Raw genomic sequence first — 21771 nt, forward strand, 5'->3', positions numbered from 1 at the left:
ATCTGTCTATTTTATAATTATGCACTTATGTATCTTCTCATCCCTAGCAGACTATAAGCTCCTTAAAATTATTTCATTTCTGTTTCATCTTTGTACCCACACCTTCCTGACTCCTAGGGCCCAACAGATGCCTTTCAGTATGCACTTAGCAATTATATATTATTTTTTATCTGGAAAGAGGATGGTGTTGATTTACACTAGATAAATGAAGAGGCACTATTTGTGGGATGGGGGTGTCTTAATGAACACACCACACCACTGAGTGGGTTATCAGTGGCAATCATGTCAGTCTAATACATGTCATAGAAAGAAGGATAAAATTTTTACATTTTTCAGGTGAAAATCAAGCATCCCATGAATGCTTCTCATTGCAATGAGTGCAATACAGGCATTCCTTCCCACTTAGAAAAAATTTAATTAAGATTTTCCTTTGCCAGAGATTAGCATTTAGTGCTTTCCAAAATAGCTCCAGAAGAGGCTTTCATTAGGGCCCTGGAGATCGACAGAGAAATTCCTTATCCCTAAACTTCACAGCCAAATCAAGGTCCTTATGTCTAGCTGCTGCCTCATTCTAACCAGATAATCAATCACAGGTCCTATTGATCCAACTCCTAACTCTCTCTCACATTTTTTTATTTTTCTGTCTCTACTGCCACTAAACTTACTTCGGAAAAACATTATTTCCTACATGTAACAGTGTAATGACTTTCAACCAGTCTCCCATTCACTGTTCTTATCTTATCCCAATCCACACTCTAAAGTAAAAATCCAATTATATCCTCTTCTGATTTAAAAAAAAAACTTCAATGATTCACTATTGTCTTCAAGATAAAAATTCGAACTCTTTAAATATTCTTACCATACCATGATAGGAAAACTCTATTTACCTCTTTAGATTCAACTCTCTGCACAAAATAATTTCCTATTTCCTAGTGCTAGTGCAGCAGGGTTAGGCACAAAGCTAATGCTGCTACTGCTACTATGGCTATTACTGTTAATAATGATAAAAGAGTAGCAGTTACTGCTTAATATACAGTGTAGACCAAGTGGTGTGCTAAGTGCTATAATTTACATAGTCTTCATAAAAATCCTGTGAGATGGCAATTATTATTCTGTTTTTATAATGAGGAAACAATGCAAGAGTTAGTTTCTAGAATTTGCCTGTCCTAGAAACTGGTAGAAAGAAATTCTGCCATGAAATGCCAGACCTAATACTAACTTCTACTGAGTGTGTCTTGCAAATTATGTACTATACTATGCACTTTGCATGTGTTATTTCTAATCCTCATACCAACACTATTACTTTATATTTAAAGAAAACAAGACTTGTGGTCATGTCTTTCAATCATTGATTTTGTAGAATGAAAAGATTCCTTATTCAAGTCCCTTGATTTTGCTCCACTGAAGTCTAGCCTTCGTGACTTCACACTGAGTCTCTTCTACCTTCCACCAACACTAGAAGTCAGTCTTTGGGATTTTTGCCTTTCTTAATGTTTAGTATTATTATTGATAAAATGACACTACTACTATTTAAGGCATCACAGTCCAAAAAATACTTTCATATATTTTTCTTATACAAGTTTTTTTTTTTAATTTATTGACTGATAGAATTGGGGTGTAGGCCAGAGGTGGGGGGGATGAGAGGATTCACCAGAGACACAGTGGGGAGCAGAACAGGTGGATCCACTGAAATACACTGCTAAGGGGAGCAGCAGATGAGACAGGAGAGGTCTGCTGCACCATGTGGGTTAGCTCCCTGGCCAAGGATCAAAGTCAGGCCACAATGGCTATAGCATGAAAGTGCTGCGACTTTACCCCTAGGCCACCAGGGAGGACTGTCTTATACAAGTTTTTGAGAATTGTTACAGATGGAAAAAGTTTAAGCAACTTACTCACAATTAAACATATAGCAAGTGGGAGAGCTGGGACTAAGTCCTATGCATTATGATGCAAAATTTAGCTCTTAGCATCAGTAGAAAGAAAGCCATAAGAATACATACAAAGTTTAATTAGTATAAAAAAATTAAGGCAAAGTACAAGAGGATAGAAGGGTACTTCAGATTTTAGAAAGATAGGAAGTAACATACAGACTGTATAGGGAATTCAATTTTAGTACTTTGAGGCTGTAACTAGCTTTTGATATTGGGAACATGTATTGAAACATGTACTGCTCCCTTCCTTCCTCCGCATTTTAAAAGCACACATACGTATACTAAAGCCTGAAACATAAATCCTTTGCTTATTCTAATATCCTTTTCCATTAGCAAGAAGCTTCTACTGTTATTTGAAGACGGTAGCAATATCTAGCAATCTTTCCTAAGTGCCTATGTCAAGTGACCTGCTTACAATTAGGGGAGGCAGACAATGCAAGGTCTGACAATTCATGCATGTATGTTTGAAAAGTCCTCAGAAAACCAAAAACAAAACATCTAAGACTGACAATAATAGGGAGAAGGAAAAAGTGACAAAGCAATGCTCATATTTGTGAAATGTTAGGCAGTGTTCGACATCCTTTGCATGTCATAATCTTCCTAGTCCTCAAGGAACCCTCAGGAAGGGTTAAATTAACTTCATGCTCATCATACAGGTGAGAAACTGTCAAAGTGAGAAGTACAGATAAATCCAGATGGCAGGTCCCTACCAGAATTAAACTATGAAAGATAAATGTACAAAGGGATACAAGCTTTCTGTGGGACAATGCAAAGCTAAATGTACAGTGTTATCTTCTACTAAAACAAGAAATAATTTTAGAAAATTATAGCCAAGATTACACTAAATAAGCCAAGTATACTCTATCCTATAGTAGTAAAGGTAGAGAATCCCATAGTGAATGAATGAAAACTACACTTTTGCCATATTTTGATTCAATGAACACACCAACTCTGACCCCTCAGGTCTGACCACAAATATTACATATTTGCAGCCAGAATCTCAACTATGATCTCTGCAAATAATTCACCTCTTAGATTCTAAAATTAAATGTTTAAAAATTGTAAAATAGTAAAGTCACACAATGCTACTGAGACCAGCTTCATTCCAAGCAGAATTGTTTCCTGCAAATTTTTCTCTCCTGACATCAGAGATGTTCAAGCAGCAATGTTCCTCAGCTTGTTTTTATTTTTACTTCTTCCTTCTGCTTTATTTAGCCCACATTTCATCTTTGCCTTCTTTAGCCATCTGATAAATATATTTATTCATCTGACAACCTCAGTTGTACTTAGCTCTCTAAAAAAAAATTCTAGAAAAGTACGATGAAACCATGACTATGTATATGATTAATAGGCATTAACTTATTTATGAATACTTCAAAGCATTATTCAATGACAATCACCAATCTATACTTATGCAAAGGGTATATTTTTATATGCTTTTTGAGTATGCAGTAAAATGCATTAGTAATAATTAGAAATTAAGTTCTTGGTTCACTAATACAAATTTTTAAATTTGATTAAAGCAAAGTTGCAAATGTCAAAATCCATTCCATTCATTCTCATAATAAATCACTGATTAGAAAATACTATTTAAGTGGACAATCTATTCTTTAGCAAATTATTCTCACTATTTTTCCTCTTTTTAGTCATATAATCGGATCTCAAAATTACTTAAAAACTGACCAGACTATTTTTTGTTTGTTTGTTTTCATCTCACTGGGATATAGGAGGTAATTTTTATGAGAGATGTACTTATACTTTAGTTTAATGCTCTATGATTAAAAATCAAAGACATATTTTGCAGAAAAAAAAAAAATCTCAAACCACACCAAGGAAAACAAGTTGGCTCTCACTTGTAAAGAATAGAAATAATGGGGTTAGACTGACTCCACTCTTAAGAGCCAGGTTTAATTTCCTTAGCACTAAGAATAGAAACTAGGAATAAGCCAGGTAATACCATAATGGTCTTCTGAAACAAAGGACAGTCCCTAGTCTGTAGATCCCCCCATCCTTCTTAAGTAATGCCACCTAAATGTAAGTCCAATAAAATCAACAGAGTATGATGCTAGTCGTCCACTTGTCCAAGAGTAAGTACAAGAAACAACCCTTTTTCAATGGGTGCTCTGTGGGAGTCAAAAACTATTTCAATACATCAAAAGAATGGTTTAGGATTGCTGGAGCCCATCCACAGTATGCAGCAATGCTTTCAAGGGTTGCTTGCCAAGGGAGGGCAAAAACAGAAAACCGTTTAAGTCCAACATAGCATGGGTGATCCCAAGAGTGAGGCTAGATTATAAGAAATGGGAAAGTCATGGCTTCATTACTTTCACAAAAGGTTGCTGAAGAGCCATTTTCTACCAAGGTAATTTGACTTTTTTTTTTTTTCTCTTGCCATAAGCGCTCGGTGGGTTTCACTGATGGGGAACACGAAAACTATTCCTGGCTTTGCAACAATGGAAATTTTATATTAGAGCAGTGGCAAAGAAAAGGAAAAGGTCAAATGGTAAATTCCTCTAACTGCAACATGTTTTCACCAGCTGAACCTCACCCTTGTGATTAGTGGGGCTCAGACAGCTGAGAGCTGGAAATGGGGAGGGGGCAGAAAGAAGAGGAAAGTTTCCATGGGTGTATCAAAAAGAATATTGTGTGAAATATTTGCAAGAGTTAACTGCTCTTCTGCTGAGACCTCCTCTTTTCATTAGTGGGAGGTGTTCCATTCCTCTGGGAAGAATAGCCTCCTTGTTCTCACTTTGTTCTGCCTAGCTATGTAGACATCTATTTCACTCAATGCTATTTACTTTTCTTTATTTTTAATCCATCTAGGAAAGAGGTGGGCTTCCTGGTAAAGTAAGGAAATGAAAAGGTCAGAGCACATCCCTCTTTGGAAAACAAACAGGAGGGATTGTATGGAACAAATATGGTCTCTTCTCTACTGAACAAAGGCTGAGATGATGGTACAGATGTGTTCAACTAGAATCTTTGTGACAGTAAAGGCAGTATTTCTTGAATATGAATATATTTTTAAGAGTTTGCCTCCATTGTGAAGAGACAATAGCAGCTGACAGTGCTTCATGTGAGGTGTTGAGTCCTGTCATCTGCTCTCCACACCTTTAGCTCCATTCCTTTTCACCAAGCTTTAAAAGACCTGTGATGAAAATGCTCCTATTGCTTACACATATTTCCTCAGGCAGCCTATGGGAGTCTCTAAGAGGCTCTTGGAATCATTTGACATCACTTCTAAGATTGGATAGGTAAGATTCAGAGTTCTAGGAGTAAGATAACTATGTCCTGTAAGAGGTTGAATTCAGAAGAAAATCTTAAAATGGTATTTGGAATGAATACATATAGTGATGTGCAAAAAACTACTTCTCAAGATGATTATACTTGGTTGTTTTATGTTAAAATAAAAATAGATGATACAGAAAAATGTAGGCCAAGAGACCAATGTGAAACAAGGCTGTATACAAGGATGTTTTAGGGTTTTAGTGGTTGGCAGAAATTTCTTCCAGTTTCTGTTCAAGAACTTGTCTATTTTTCTTCACTTTTGTAAAAGGATAATATGATATAGATTTCTATACTTCTATATTTCTATATTCTATAGGTAATATTCTATATTACCTATTACTATTTTTTTTCCAGCTTTCTGAGGGGAGTTCATTTTACTCCCCCAAAATGGGTTTGAATTTACCTATCTTGTATATGTAAGTTTGTTACTTTTTATTACTAGTAGTAGTCCATTGTATGAAGTATCACAGTATGATTATTCCCTCACCAGTGAAGGACTTTGTAGATTTTTAGTTTGAGTTCTTTATGGCGAAAGTAAGCAAAGCATTCCCCTCCCAGTTTTAATGTGAACATAGGTTTTTATTTCTTTAGGGTAATTACATAGAACTAGGATTGATGTATTATATGGTAAATGTTGCATGGCAAATGTTAAGTTTAACTTAACAATTAACTTAAACTTAACATTTACCATGCCTAACAATTTTCCAAAGTCCCGGAATCATTTTAAATTCCTACCATCTATACATGAGAGTTCTAGTTGCTCCACATCCTTACTAGCACTAGATATTGTCAATTTGGTTTTTATTTTATTTAACCTTATCTTCCATTTATTCTTTAAAATAAACCCTGTTCCATTACCCAACTTGTATCATACAAACTTTGTTCCTATTCAGTTATTTCTCTCACCAGAAATACCTTCTCTGTCTTCCCAATTCTCCTCCCTACTTCAAATCCTATATCACTTAACATTTAGTTCAACTAAAAAGTCTTCTGATCCTACTCAAGGTGATTCTGAATATCCATGTAACAGAAATATTTTAAATTCACTGCCCACCATTTTATTAAATACTGTCTCATATTATTCTCTTGTTGTCTCCTGGATATTTCTGATTTTCCCTTGCTAATAGGATTCTTTATATATATATATATATATATATAAAATCCATTGTGCCTATAGCAGTGTGTTTAGTAAGCAGTGTGTTTAGTAATTTTTACTGACTTAACCTAAAGCCATGGAACTGCTGCAGTCAAACATCAGGTTTCTCATTATGATTTCCCAATAACAAATCTGTCTTCACTATCAGTGACTATTTATGGACATCTACAAGCGACTTAGACACTGAATGACAAGAAATTACTACTATGCACAACTTTATAGAACATCTATCTATTCCTTTTCAATGGTGGCCTTTATCTTTAAAATCAATTTATGAGTTAGTCGATCCACTATGCTGTCCATCAACTATGCTGGAAAACAATTTATGGATACTTCTGTTGCATCTACTATGCAGCCAGCATAGTGTCCATAATTGTTTTCCAAAACCACCAAGTGAATAATACCCCTACAATTGATTGAAATACAAATATAGTTAGGTAGGCAAAATGTAATTTTTGAAGCTGAAGTATGGCCAGGAAACTTGGGAGAATACTCCCAATTCCTGCCAAAGATTCCATGGATAACCACCACTGGTCAGAATCTCCATTTCCATGTACCATCTTACTCACAGTCCCTCTTTTAGCCCTGTGCTTCTAGCAAAATAATGCCAAGTTAAGCAGTAAGAGTCACAAAGGGGAAAGTTACATCTAGAACAATGCTTAATTTGTTTTTCTGTTTGTTTCTTTTTCAGACAACTTATATATATGCAGGAAATACCCAAAGCATGTACCACAGTGTTTCCTGAAGGAAATGCATCCTGTTTTGTTAACTCCAGAAGAATGACCTTTAGTTACATAGCCAGGTACTCATTCTTCTTAACATTAACCAACACTATAGAAGGATTCAGTTCTTCCTTGGGAAATGTGGAGAATGGTTGGTATGTGTATATGAATATCTCACACAGAATGAGGAGTTAATAATTAACTTTATCTCTTACCTCATTTTTCATAAGACCATTTTTTGAGGCCTCTGGATTTTATTAGACATTTTTATATGAAGTATGCCAGAAAAGCATTATCTTAGTAAGGTCTTACCCACCAACCATATAAGTGGAGGTAATGATAAAATTTGAATCTCACTATTTGGCATGCTATAACCCTCAAGTCCATGTTCCTTCCCTCTCCCTGATGCAATAGAAACAATTAAAACATATGTGTATATATATACACACACACACATATTTACTAAGGGATAATAAATTGATAAAGATTTATCTCTACAGGGCATGTATTTAGAATGGAACATTACTTGGAAAATGAGTATTACATACTGCTAATGCTGAGCCTGTGATATTGCTCAAGAATAGCAGAGGAGAAAAATCACTTAAAGAATGCTCACTGTAATATTCCTCCAAATTCACATTACGCTTATTTTGAATCAAATTGATAAGTAGCTCTTCGTTGATTTCCCTGACCCAAAAATAATCCTTACTGCCTGACAAACAGCAATAAAATATAACATGGCCATATTCGCTATTATGCAGTCCTTACTTGTTGAGTTCTAAGATGCTCACATGCTCAGGTGTCCTTAACATTAAATGCTTTGGTATTGATAGTTAAGACATCTCAAAACATACAGCCTCAGATTTCCTTACTTCTGACCAGTCCAAAGCCACCCACTGAGGTGGGCATGACTGGTTGTTGCAGGGCTCTTTTTCAATAGGTCGGTGCGTTAAACAACCACTGTAGTCCAGTGTCTCCTCCTCAGAAGGTCCGACCTTCCTGATGCAGAGTACTGCCCTGGAGCGCATCCCACCATCACAAGTCTTGCTGCACTCCAGCCAATCCCCGATGAACCACCTACAGCAATGAGGGGAAGAAACACAGAAAAGCATTTTCTCAGTGCAGCTGGAGATGTTCAGCTGAATGAAGGCACTTTGATCAACAAACTACATCCTCTTCCTAAATGAGCTGACATTTTAGCTGACAAATGTCAAATGGAGGAGAGGCTAAGGAAAAGATAACTCATGGTCCATCGCTTTCTCAAGCATAGTGCATGGGCCTAGAAGCAGGGAGAACCCAGGTTCAAACAAGTAATAACACACTATGTGCTTTTATACCTTGCTAAGGTAATTTCCTTCTTTCCTTCCTCCCTCCCTCTCTCCCTCCCTCCCTCCACTCGTCCTCTCTCTCTCTCTCTCTCTCTCCTTTCCTAATTTCTAATATGAGGGTAACAATATAAGTAGGGGAATGACATGAGGATTAAGTGATTAAGTAAGGCAAAATATATGAAGCTCCCAGTAACATGCTGGTAAATGTTTAACAACTGGCTCTTCGAGTTCTCATTTGCCAATTTTTTTGTGGTGTAAATATCTCGTTGTGACCAATTTGAAGCTACTATTTTGACATGAATAAGAGATGCTAATAACAGAGTCTGAGGAGCCGGTACTCGCTGGCTTCAGCATGGCGACTGAAGGTTTCTAACAGTGTCTGGCATACAAAAACCAAGAAACAGGAGCTATTTTTATTATTACATTGAGGCAGCTTCTTCCTCCATCAAGGATTTTGTGCTAAAACCACCCTTACAGGAAGGGGTTTGTTTCTAATTCTCAGAAGTGAATGTCAGGTAGATGTTCCTTTACTGACCTTACAAGAGCAGAGAAGGTCCAAGTATCCATGCTGAAGACATGGGAGTGTTAAAAAACCTGGAGCTAGGGGCCTCCCTGGTGGCCAGGGGTTGAGTCTCAGTGCTATCACTGCTGGGGCCTGAGTTTGATCCCTAGCCTGGGAGCTAACCCACAAGGCACAGCAGACCTCTCCTGTCTTACCTGCTGCTCCCCTTGGCAGTGTATTTCATTGGATCCACCTGTTCTGTTCCCCACTCTGTCTCTGTTGAGTCCTCTCACCCTCTGTGCCTCTGGCCTACACCCCAGTTCTTCTATTAACAAATAAATATAATAAATCTTATTTGAAAAAACCCTGCAGCTAGAGAAGAACCCTGATGCAGATCTGGGAAAACATGGAGTTCCCTTGTTTTCAACCTTTTACTTCTAAAAAGATATAACATGGCCATACTCACTGTTAATGTGAGAACTCAAATGTCTTAATGAAATGAACATGTCTCAGATGTGCTGGTATATCCTTCCCCACCAAAGTCATCAATGAATTGTCACATCTATAACTTTGGGGGGAGGGGGTTGTGTAAATACTTCTGAAGGATTTTCTTGAGCACATTAATTGGTCCAAGGGGTTTTGTATCATGTTCTGAATGAGACCAGTGAGAATGATGTTTCAGAATCTTTATATGTTCGCTAGAGCAAAGAGACCCTTTCTTTTCTGGTTGCAAAAGTATATGAAGATATAAGAACTGGTAGTGGTCATATTCCTTGTCAAGTGGGAGCTGGCTCTAAAAGGAGGAGTTCTAGGGCCTCCCTGGTGGCCCAAGGGGCTGAGTCTCAGCACTATGAAGCTATCCACAGCCACTGCAGCACAAGTTTGATCCCCGGCCAGGGAGTTACCCACATGGCACAGCAGACCTCTTCTGACTCACCCGCTGCTCCCCACAGCAGTGTATTTCAGTCAATTCACCTGTTCTGCTCCCCACTCTGTCTCTGGTGAATCCTTTCACCCACCCCCTACCCCCACACCTTCAGCTTATTTCCCAGCTCTTGCATGCATAAATAATTTTTTTTTAAGGATTGATTGATTGACGGATTGATTGATTGATTTATACAAGAGCTGCGGTACAGGCCAGAGGCACGGAGGGTGAGAGAATTCACCAGAGACAGAACAGGGAGCAGAACAGGCAGACGACAGAAATACACTGCTGAGGGGAGCAGCGAGCGAAACAGGAGAAGTCTGCCGCACCTTGTGGGATTCTCGCCGGCTGCAGACAGCTTCACAGCACAGCGCTCAACCCACTGCACCACCGGGGAGGCCCCATAAATAAAAATCTTAAAAAAAAAAAAGGAGGCGCTCTAGAGTCTTAATGGTGTTTGAGTCCTTGATTCTAGCCATTTCACAATCCAGGTCTTCTTTTATACTTTTCCCAGCTTTGTTATATAAATCCTCTGATGCACAGAAGCTAGATAAACTTGAAGAGATCTGTTATTTTTACCCAGGACACTGACTGATATATTACTACATTTGATTTTATAAATGTATGCTGAAGGCTACAGAGTTCAGGCATTGTGTTTCGGTTTTTTTTTTTTTTTTTAAAGATTTATTTATTTGTTTGTTTGTTTGTTTGTTTGTTTGTTTATACAAGCACTGGTACAGACAGAAGCATGGGAGGGTGAGAGAATTCACCAGAGCCAGAGCTCTGGTGAAGTACACTGCTGAGGGGAGCTGCGGGCGGCAGGGAGGTCTGCGCGCCATGTGGGACCCTCCTCTGGTGGCCGGGGAGCAGCCGGGGATCGAACCAGCGCTGCAGAGACTGCGGGCAGCTTCGCACCCAGCGCTCAACCGCTGCGCCACCGGGGAGGCCCTGTGTTTCATTTTGTAGAAGAAAAAAGCAAGACTAGTATGAGGAAAACAATTCCCCCAAGTCATAAAAGGAGCAGTGATTGAATTATGATTAGATCCCCATAAATGGTTATTTCCACTGAGTTTGATCTTTAGTATTGCTAAATCGTAAACCTAGGTCAAAGCATGAGGTCACAAGAATATTTTTTCAATCCATGATTACAAATCACGCAGCTACCCTAGATGGATGTGCTCATGCTCTTGGGTTGTGGACAGCCCAGTGAAAAGAGTATGAAAGCTTCAGAAGAAAATTCTCACCATTTCCCTGAGTTTTGGTCATTGTGCCAGTTTTGTCTGTGAGAGATTGAACGTCAATGAAATCAGGGAAGTAAGAACATCCTAAATTTGAGCCTGATTTAGCCAAATAAGTCATAATGGCCTTTTCCACATAATTATTTGTATTATGTTACTAATTGAGGCAAACCAGCAAATTGAGGCAAAAATAGTAAATTTAGAAATATTGTAATTTATCAGTTTTTCAGACTTAAAATATAACTGGTCAAAATCTAAAAATTTTCAAACTGAAATTCATTTAAAGAATGATAATTTAATCCTGAATTTTAAAATCTGGCATTAACGTTTTTTTCTAAGTCATTTTCCAAAGGAGATTTAAAGTAATTTTCATATTCTTTCCCTTTTTGTTTTCCGCAAATGAACATGATCCCAAGCTGTTAGTACCATTTTTGGTAAAGAGGAAAATGTGTACTGAGAATAATAACTTGCATGCCAGCCATAGTGAAATTCTGATTCAATTTGCAGCAATGATTTCATCACCAAGATTAGGGGATAAAACAGAAATGTGTATAACTCAGCCACGAAAGTTCAGTCATACCATCTCCAGCCATGATCTCACTAGGTCTCATAATGTAAGAAGGATGAAGGCCTTCAAATTAAACACAGGTGTTGAGAGGAACAGTGGTGATTCAGGAGGTGTCGCTGTTCTTTGCTGTACAAGGTCAAGGTCACTCTGTCCTTTTGTCCTTTGTCCTCCCTTTTACTGCCAAGCATCTCTTAGCCTAGATGTATCACTCTAGCATTTAACTTGGAATGTGTGAAATTAAAAGTATTAACCACCCTCCAATTTCCATTCTGACTTTAACGGTGATTTCAGGCTTCACATTCAGTCCCTGTTACATATTTATTGCTTACCAAATCATCCCTTTCCATGTCTCTCCAAAGAATTAAATCACACCCTACTTATTTAAGTAGTTTTGCAATTTTACCACTGGCTATCCACTTGTCTCAGTTTCTCCGCTCTCTTGTCTAGTAAGACGTTCTACTTCTTTCACCTTAATTCATGTATTTGACCCTGTGATTACATTCTCCCCACTTTTCTTTATTCCACCTCTACATTTTATGGAAAAAATATGAACACGAAAATCCTCTCTGAGAATATCAATTGCTAAATCATTACAGTTAGAATAATACAAGGTCTGTTACTTTCTGAGCTCTTCCTATGACCTGATAATCAAATTGTCTTCATCCTCACAAATGCTTCCTCTCCATTAGATGCCACCAATTAGTAAAATTAATATTTGAGTGTGTGAAATAACAGTGGCTTTCTATAGCCTGGTTAATCATCTAAAATATGTGTATACTAGTAGAACAATAATCCTACTATTGCAAGGATAGAGTAAAAGAGACTGTAAAAATATTTTCCCCAACTAGATTGACCAGAATATTTTTGAAGAAAGAACCCATCATAAAACCAAAATATTATTTTGGCTTTATACGTAAAGGAAAATTATAAAGTCTATGAAAATAAATGGATATTAGATATTTGGATTGTGAAAAACAGAGACATAGCTTTCCCCCACAGTTAATGGTCTAATTATATACCCTTTCATAAGCATAAATAGCAAAATATTAAAATCTTCAGAATTTGACAGTATCTTTAATCAAGAAAATATTCAACAATATAACCTATTAACTACATACTAAGATACTAACACTTCCTTAGATTTAAAAGTAGTTTTTAGAAAAATTTTCAAAACAAAAAGTTGGTAAAAAAATTTGCTCATTCCTCAGCTAACTGGAGAGTGAAATTAATATTAAATGGAAGCTTCTACATCTTAAACTTTATTGCATAGTTGGGATTTTTCCTAAATTTTTATAAATACATGTAATAAACATCTCTGAAATTATGGCAATTGATAGTGTCTCAATGGTATAAACAAAATTTTAAGTATTTTAGTGCCACCAGGCATTTGAACTATAACTTACAAAGTTAGTGTTGTCTGGTATTAATGGGAAAACATTGCCAGAGACTATCATACCCTCATTTGTAAAATGATGGGATTTAGGCTACATGATTTCTATGACTCTTCCTAGGTCTTAAATTTTGGAATTTTATAGAGAACTCTCATGAATCTTTTTCTAAATTTAAAATAACAAAATATTAGTTATTCATGGGTGAGGTGCAATGACTCAAACTATTTGTTAAACATTATATCGTAAAAGACAGTATCAAATAAAACCTAGAGCTTGGGTAAAAAAAAAAACCAAAACCAAAAACAATAAAACAACTCCCCAGGGTAAGCATGTGTTTAGTATGCTTACCTTTAGTACATATGTTTATAACTTCTTTATTGTATTTAACATATTTAGCCTTGTACTACAGATATTTTATGTGTATTTGCCCAATTAATTTGTCTTTAGGTAAAGGAATCATTTCCTTTAAAGCGGAGGGTCTTGAGGGTCTTCCATATTGCAGTTGCTTAAAAATGTTTTTGTAATTCTTGGTCACAGAATTATCACATTGAACATATTCTCTCATTTTCACCTTTCTGATTTTCACAAATGGAAAAAGCCATAATATAGAAGAATAATAATATTCAGTTTCCAAGGATTCTTCACATGAGGTCATACACAGAAATGTTCTTGCTATCAAAGGACAGCATGGTCAAAACTGAACTCTTCCATCTTCCAACTTAACATTACTTCCTTTTCTTATGGTGGAGCACCAGCTTCCTATCATTCACGCTCTTTAATATCAACTCCTCCCTGTTCCTTTTTCCAATTATTTAAGCCTATGTCACGAATCCCGCCACTTTCACTCAATGCCTCTGGAATCTTGTTTTCTTCCTGCCCTTAGTCACTTCACCATCATGACTACTTATTCTTCTCATAAAAGAGTTCCTGCTATGAGTACATTAATTTCCCGGCAGTGTTTCCTCTGGCTCTTCAAAAACCATCCAAATAAATACTATTAGTATTTCTCTACCAATGCCTCTCTTGTCCATTCTTTCTAGTCCCTTGTCATCTTTTTTTAATACAACACAAGGATAAGACTTACTGCCCTCTATTTTTTTTAATATTCTATTTATAAAGTATCTAATATGACTAAAAGACATTTAAAATATTTCATTATTTTTAAAAATCCTTTCTGATTAAAAAATCACTATTTGAAATTATAAATTAATGATGTGGGGAAAATAATAATATTTGAAAATAAACACTCCTCTTTCTCAAAGAAGGCAAATATATTTCTGATATATTTTTAAAACTTTGAAAGTATTGTCTTAGAGTGAGGAGGGTCTTCCAAACATTATACCAATGAAAGAAATAAAAGTGTAATAGATTTCCTAGATAATATTTAAACCTTTTATAAGTAAAAAATAGATCTTAACATCGTAAATAATATGGAAAACATATAACAAAGAAATATTTGGAACATATGTAAAAATTAATATCCTCACTACATTATGAGTTCATATAAGTCAATAATTAAAATATTAAACTCTTTAATAGGGAAGTAGAACAGGCCATGAAGAGGAAAAGCAACAAAACAGTAAAACAAATGGCATTTTAACTGTTCAGTCTCAATAAGAGCTTAAGAAATACAAAATAAAACAGCAATTAGATACTAGGGCTTTTTTCCCCTATAAAATATTCCAAGATTGTCTTTAAAATAATAATACCCACTATTGTATAGCTTCAGGAAATGACATCTTTATATGCTATTAGTTGGAGTATATATTCATACATTCTTCCTGGAGAGCATTTGGACATCATGTCTCAAAGACTAGCAAATATTTCCATTAGAATTAGAAATTTAGCAATAAAGGCATAATTACAGAGAAAAATGTTTTAGTAGCCAAAATGGTTAACGCTGTGATATCAAATGGCATCAAAATCAAGGACATGGCCAAAATTGTTCAACAGTGGAAAACCAATTTAAAGAAATAACCTATCAATTAAATGTTGTAGAAAATATTTAATATTCAAAATATGTTGGAAGCTGACTATAAAGTGTCATAAACTGTCTAATACTATTTTATATATATATAAACTTATATAGACAAAAAGAAAACATAGGAAATATACATGTCAAAATATTAATAGTGGTATTACATGTGTTTTTGTTTTCTTTTTATTTTTTCTGCATTTAAAATAGTTGATGCTTTAGTATGTATTACAAAAAGCAACCACAATTTTCATATCATCATCTGAGAAAAACCTATCTTCTCTCCTTTCCTCTGCATTTAAAGTCCTAGTGAATTCAGTTGTCTTTATATTATTTTTATATTTATAGTAACAAGGTCTCCTAGTAATCTTGCATACAAAAACTATTTTGAAGAATTAGACTTCCTTTTACATAGTATGAATGCAAAGAAGTTTAAAAGGAACTAATAGAAAATGGACTGATAAAGAATAATATTTTAGGGCCTCCCCGGTGGCGCAGCGGTTGAGCGCTGGGCTGGGAAGCGGCCCACAGCCTCTGCAGCGCCAGTTCAATCACAGGCCACCAGCGAGGATCCCATATGGCGCGCAGACCTCTCCTGCTGCCCACTGCTCCCCTCAGCAGTGTATTTCGTCACTTGGCCTATTCTGTTCCCCGCTCTGCCTCTGGTGAATTCTCTCACCCTCCTGCGCTTCTGACTATACCCGGTGCTAGAAGAAAGGAAGGAAGGAAGGAAGGGAAGGAAGGGAAGGAAGGGAAGGAAGGAAGGAAGGAAGGAAGGAAGGAAGGAAGGAAGGAAGGAAGGAAAGAAATCTTTAAAAAAATATATTTTAAATATATATATATCTTTAGCTCTTTCAAAATAAGAAAGCCGACAGCCTACATCTTCTTTCTCATCTTCTCATCTTTCTTTTTCAAATCCCATCGTCTTACCTTTAAACTGAAAAAGTCAACAAATTTTCTACTCAGGAATGCAAAAGGAAAGGCAATAGGAAACTTAAATTGAATCATCTACATTAATTCAAATTTGTCAACTATCCTTAAACTGGGCATCCAGTGTTATACCCAGCCCCCAATTTATGGGATGGAACAGCCAAACATTAAAACCTCAAAGGACATGTGATTAGCATTTAAGCTTAATCAAACAAACACAAAAAGGCTGAGGTCAAAATAGAAGAGGTGTGACCAGACCCACTCAGATGCCTTAAATGGTTGATCGAAAGCCAAACATAATACTTAAAATTCTGAATGTCAGGGAATTAACTCGATGGGTTGAGACTCACAATTACATGAAAATATGTTAAAGCTATTGGAAATAGGGAAGGAACAAAATTAGCCCATGACTTGTGAGCATCATTTTGTTTTATATAGTTTTTCAGTTTCTTGAGACAAATTCATAAAAATAGTTGGCAGAAAAGAGGAACATGAAAATATTAGATATTTGTCTTTATAATACATACTATAGGTTACATGTCTATACTTTCCCACATCTGGATTTCAACAAATTCATTTACAAAATAATCACATTTAAACAAGTACAAATATGATATTTTAAGTCAGAATAAAAACCTGTATCACTCTAGAGTCTTTGTGCTTTGTGTTTATAAGCAACTGCCCTAAATCTTTTCAAGAGACTAGTAGAGAGTATCTCCCATTAATATTCAAATATCCAGACAGACACTAACTTTGGATAATGAAAGCTCATAAGGCATTTTTCTTTGCAAACAAAACTTAAGAAATACCTCTTGCTTTAACAATATTTGGAACCTGAATTCTTTTTTTTTTTAAAGATTTATTTATTTATTCATATAAGAACTGGGTTACAGGGCAGATGTGTGGGAGGGTGAGAGGACTGAGCAGAGACAGAGTGGGGAGACTGACCAAAATATACTGCTGAGGGGAACAGGGAGCGAGACAGGAGAGGTCTGCCATGCCATGTGGGTATCTCTGCGGCCAGCTGGGATCAAACCGGCACTGCAGAGGCTGCGTGGACAACTTCACGGAGCTGCCTTCTACAGCCTGTGCCACCAGGGAGGCCCTGGAACCTGAATTCTTTATTCATTTAAGTTCCAGGTTTTTGTGACATCACTGTAGATGTTTTTAGAGACATGAATTACTTCATTATAGAGCTTTCTTCTCTAGTCTAGAGAGCTTGGAATATATAAATTCATTTTCTTCACTCGCTTTTTATGTATTAACTTGATGTTGGGATAATCAGCTATCCAAAGAGATGATGGTTACTAATTTCTCAAACAAGAATGAATAGCCATTCATACAAGTTCTGTCTCGCAATTGTCAATCAGGCAAAATCCCTACAAAGATCAGTATTTTCACAATCAACTTAGAATCTTTGCATTTTTTTCACATCATCACTGCCTTTTGCTCAATCAAGAAACCTTTCTTTTCTTATAGCATGTAGCTCACTTACAGCAGTTCTCATATTTTTAAATTTTAGTTTTTTCAAGTCGTCATTAAGATGAATGGACTATCTCCATGCACCTCCATTTACATTAAGCTGTAATTCCTACATTAATCAACAGAGAATGAGTATACTCCACACCTGTGCCCAAAATTTAAAAGATAGACTGCTTTAGGATGAAAGTTTTTAAAATTGAGTCAGCAGATTAAAGCACCACCATTACAATGCAGAATATTTCTTTCTTTTTTTTTTTTGTAAAGACTGAAAGCCTTTCTTTTTCTTTTTTTAAAGATTTATTTATTTATTTATTTATTTATACATATATACAAGAATGGGGTACAGGCCAGATCCATGCAAGGGTGAAGATTCACTGGAGACAGAGTAGGGAACAGAACAGGCAGACTGACGAAATGCACTGCTGAGGGGAGTAGCGGGCGAGACAGGAGAGGTCTCTTGTGCCATGTGGGACCCTGGCCAGCCGGGATTGAACCGGTGCTGCAGAGGCTGCGGACAGTTTCACAGCGCGGCACTCAACCACCTGCCACCAGGGGAGGCTCCATTGCAGAATATTTCTAAAGCATTTTAAAAGTTCTTAGATCTTTAGGATAAATATCTGAAACAATAGGACTACACTATTTATTTCATTGAATGTAAGATACCATTATTTTGTGTACCATTAAAAAAAAGAGTTGAGTTTCGTTTTTTTTTAAAGAGTTGAGTTTTATTGTAAGATCAATTGCAAGATGAACCCCAATTTCTGGGACATTGAAATATGAAAAGGGGGTATAGGGGCTAAAGTCTCAGCGGCATTAAGCCATCGCCAGCCACTGTGGCTTGAGTTTGATCCCAGGTCAGGAAGCTACCCACATTGCACAGCAGACCTCTCCTGTCTCTCCCGCTGCTCCCCTCAGCAGTGTATTTCAGTCAGTCTGCCTGTTCTGCTCCCTACTCTGTCACTGGTGAATCCTGTCACCCCCTGTACCTCTGATCTGTACCCAGTTCTTGTAGCATAAATAAATAATATATATATATATTTATATATATATATGAAAAGATATGCCTTAGAACTGATGAAATAGGATGATTTGCAGCACTCTGCCAAGATCAACCTATTGAAGTCCCTACTTTAAATGAGTTAATAATTAAAATCTTTCACAGATCTTTGCTCTGTGAATGAACATTAAAATTCTACCCTCTGTGATGTTTTATCCCCTTTAATCAGCTCAAATTATTCATATAATAAGAATATATGTTTTGAAATATGAATATCTAATGTTTTTTCTCTTTGCAATTGAAAATCATTCTCACGTCTTCCTTTTACTTACTCAGGTGGGCAGGGCTCGGTGTTGCAGGTTCTTTGATTTTCAGGTGGTTTACTGTCAGGGTCACAGTAATTGTTCTGGACAATGGAGTTGTCATCCAACCTTTTACAGACCACCTCCTGTCTTTGGACACCTTGAGAAAAGGAGGACATCATTAATTGAAGAGTAGTTTACCTTCCAGTAAGCTAGGTATGCATAGCTTTCCTCTGTAGGGAATCAACCTCACTGGATCGCTGCTGTCTTTATCTGTTCCAGAAACACTTGACCGATTCTCTAAAAAAGGAGAGAAGTCCTGGTCATTATACTGCAATTTTAGGCAAAATTATTGTTCTGATATTTAGAAACATAACTGTTTTCAAGTTCAGAAAAGAAACTCCTGGTGATTTTAAACAATTAGTATTCCCATTTGCATATTCTTCTTCATGCTTTCCTTAAAAAAAAATTCATTTCCTCAAAATAGCATAAGATAAAATGTGTGAATGAATATACATTTCAATGCAAGAACAATGATTGTATATCTATTTAAAAATGAAACAATAAGGACAAATTTACTTTTTGCTATTTTTACAGGACGCACACCATCAATTTAGTCTTTCTTTGGACACATCACATTCACACATTTCGTTTTTTTTCTGTTTACTGATTGATTTCCCTAAAAGCCCACAAAGACTAGAGTTTAAAGATTAGAGTGGGCTGCTTTTCGATCGCCACCATTAGTGTGTTTACTCTAATAGAGTTGGCTCCTTGGTGATCACACCAGTATCAAACAGATTTATACATATTCCATCAAACATTAACTTACAAAATGCTTATCTCATTCTTAAAATTGGTCTGTGTGACCTGTTTGCCACAGCTAAAAGTAACCGTATTATAAAATTTGTAAAATTCTAAATAAATATTTATTATTTATTGGCAAATGTATTCACCACAACTTGCTCACATTTCACAAAATACAAGACACACACAAACACACTCTTATTTGTAACCACCCCTGGTGGACAGACTTTATGCAGACTCATGTTCATTTTCTCTTTCGTGCCATGGGTCAAAAGAAGCAAAGATGAGTGTATCAAGATATCAAAAAAAAGGTCAAAATATAACACAATGCTAAATGTTTCAGGTCATACAGAGGTAGCAAGTGACTTCTAGAATAGGAAATAAAAGCATAAACTAAGCTACTCACCTACCTTATATCTACAATCAGGTAGGCTTGATTACCCAGAAAGAGTTGTAAAAGCTGCATTTGAAGTATAAAAGGAAAACTACAGTTTCACACTTAGCTAGCTCCATACAATCTTTCAGTTTTACTTGCCCCACTCCAGTTGCTTTAATAGTACTCTAAAGGTTAACCTCCAACTAAGGAAATCAATGTGAACCAGCATCATTCAGTGAAGGAGCTATGCATCAAATGCTTCTCTCAAGGTCCTGTAACTGTCATGGGAGTTCTGCAGGTAGGAGTGCCCCAGTCATCACACTTAACTAAGCCCCTTGAATTTAAAGATATGGAAATCTAATTTCCTCACAGGGAAAATTATTAAGTCCTGTAGCTTTTATGATGGCGGTAACAGTTGAAGAATGTATATTTTATTACTTACAGTGCCCCAGGACTCTTTGATCACCTTCAACAACAAGTTTTAGGTTTTCCTAAATTTAGGTGTCTAAAACATAGCGAAGCAACTTACTGGCAAAAGGACTTAAAATACGTGTTGTATTCATTCATTCTCCACCCTGCTCCCTCCCCAATGCCTAGAATAGGTCAAACATTTCAGTTTATGCAACAACAGTTTGGAATTTTTTAACAACTAAACTTTAGATTTTTGAGGGAATAATGATTCACATCAACTTAGCTGTGATCCATTCACAGATGTTCCACAACATTCATCAGATATCTCTCTATTGTGTCATTCCAGTGGGCAGATAACTAAGTCCATGTGATCCACCTAGACAAAAATCTCTGCCATTAGTCATAGAATTCATCTACTAACTGCCACAGAGTCTCAGAATATCCAACCCAGTTCAGGGAATTGTTTTTGTAGATTTGTATGGTTGTTTTTGTAAGTCATTCAAATATCCTACCAGGAGGGGGGATATTCAAACCATCCATTTATAAAAAGGATGCATGAGATTGTCCAACCTTTATAAATGTCAAATTATTTTTTAAATATGATAGCTGCAACAAGAAAGTTGGCTTCAGTCTAGATCTTAGCTGTTTTATTCAGAAAAGGATAAACATTTTCAGCACTATAGAATGGAACTTATAATGCTTTGTTTCAGTGATTGAAACATTAATTCAGTCTCTACAGATTAAGATAAATTCTACTTCCTTTAAATGAACCCTAGAAATGTTGTTGTGTGCAATTAACATTAGTTTTTAAAAGTAGTCTTTAGTGTAAAAGCACGGCCTCTGCGATTTGAATCCCAGATAGTAGTTATTGAGATGAGATTTATATCTTTTTTTTTTTTTTTTACTTTTGGGAATATATGGAACTTTAATGAGAAAGATTGCATTTTAAACCCGTACAGAAGAAAAGATTGCTCCTTTTTTCCCCCAGAAAGATAGCTAATAACTGTTATTTAGGAAAATATAAAGTCAGACTTAATTTGACTTAAAGTGTGTACCTTAAAAATTTTTAGCTACAAAACATTGTTAAAAATTTGGAAAATACACAAAACCACAAAGAAAAAAAAAATTGTCTACAATCTCATACTTTATTCTGGATCTTTAAGGCTATTTTGCTCTTTGATGGGATCCAGCAATTAGTTTAAAATTACATAGTACACAAACTAAAATGTCAGCTGAATGTGGTTGGCAGGTCATTCATTCATTCAATCATCCATCCATTCATTCAACAGAGAATAACTACTAATTACAAGACACTGTGCTCTTTTGGGATAGTGGGCTAAGTGCTAAGAATTACAAATTGACTTAATTTTGGTCATGCCCGCCAGACTTCTTAAAAACTAGGAATTTGGGCATTTGAGGGTTCATATCAGTCTCGTAACTTCAAAACA

The 21771-nt window shown here is 36.2% G+C and overlaps 1 protein-coding gene across 2 annotated transcripts in view; it reads right to left on the bottom strand.

Moving 5' to 3' along the window:
• The window catches only part of ADAMTS6 (ADAM metallopeptidase with thrombospondin type 1 motif 6), a 236129-nt gene that overhangs the window by 19233 nt on the left and 195125 nt on the right, over positions 1-21771 (bottom strand). The window contains exons 21-22 of one of the 2 annotated variants that reach the window (XM_037529678.2): positions 18763-18892; positions 7967-8171 (exon numbers count right to left, since the gene is read on the bottom strand). In XM_037529678.2, coding sequence (XP_037385575.1) covers positions 7967-8171; positions 18763-18892 — 335 coding nt within the window. Of the gene's footprint in view, positions 1-7966; positions 8172-18762; positions 18893-21771 lie in introns of those variants that run through there. The other variant, XM_054688138.1, reaches the window with a different exon arrangement.

Source organism: Talpa occidentalis, unplaced genomic scaffold (assembly GCF_014898055.3).
Source record: "Talpa occidentalis isolate TD23 unplaced genomic scaffold, MPIMG_talOcc4v2.1 talOcc4.6, whole genome shotgun sequence".
In the NCBI taxonomy this organism is placed as follows: Eukaryota; Metazoa; Chordata; class Mammalia; order Eulipotyphla; family Talpidae; genus Talpa; species Talpa occidentalis.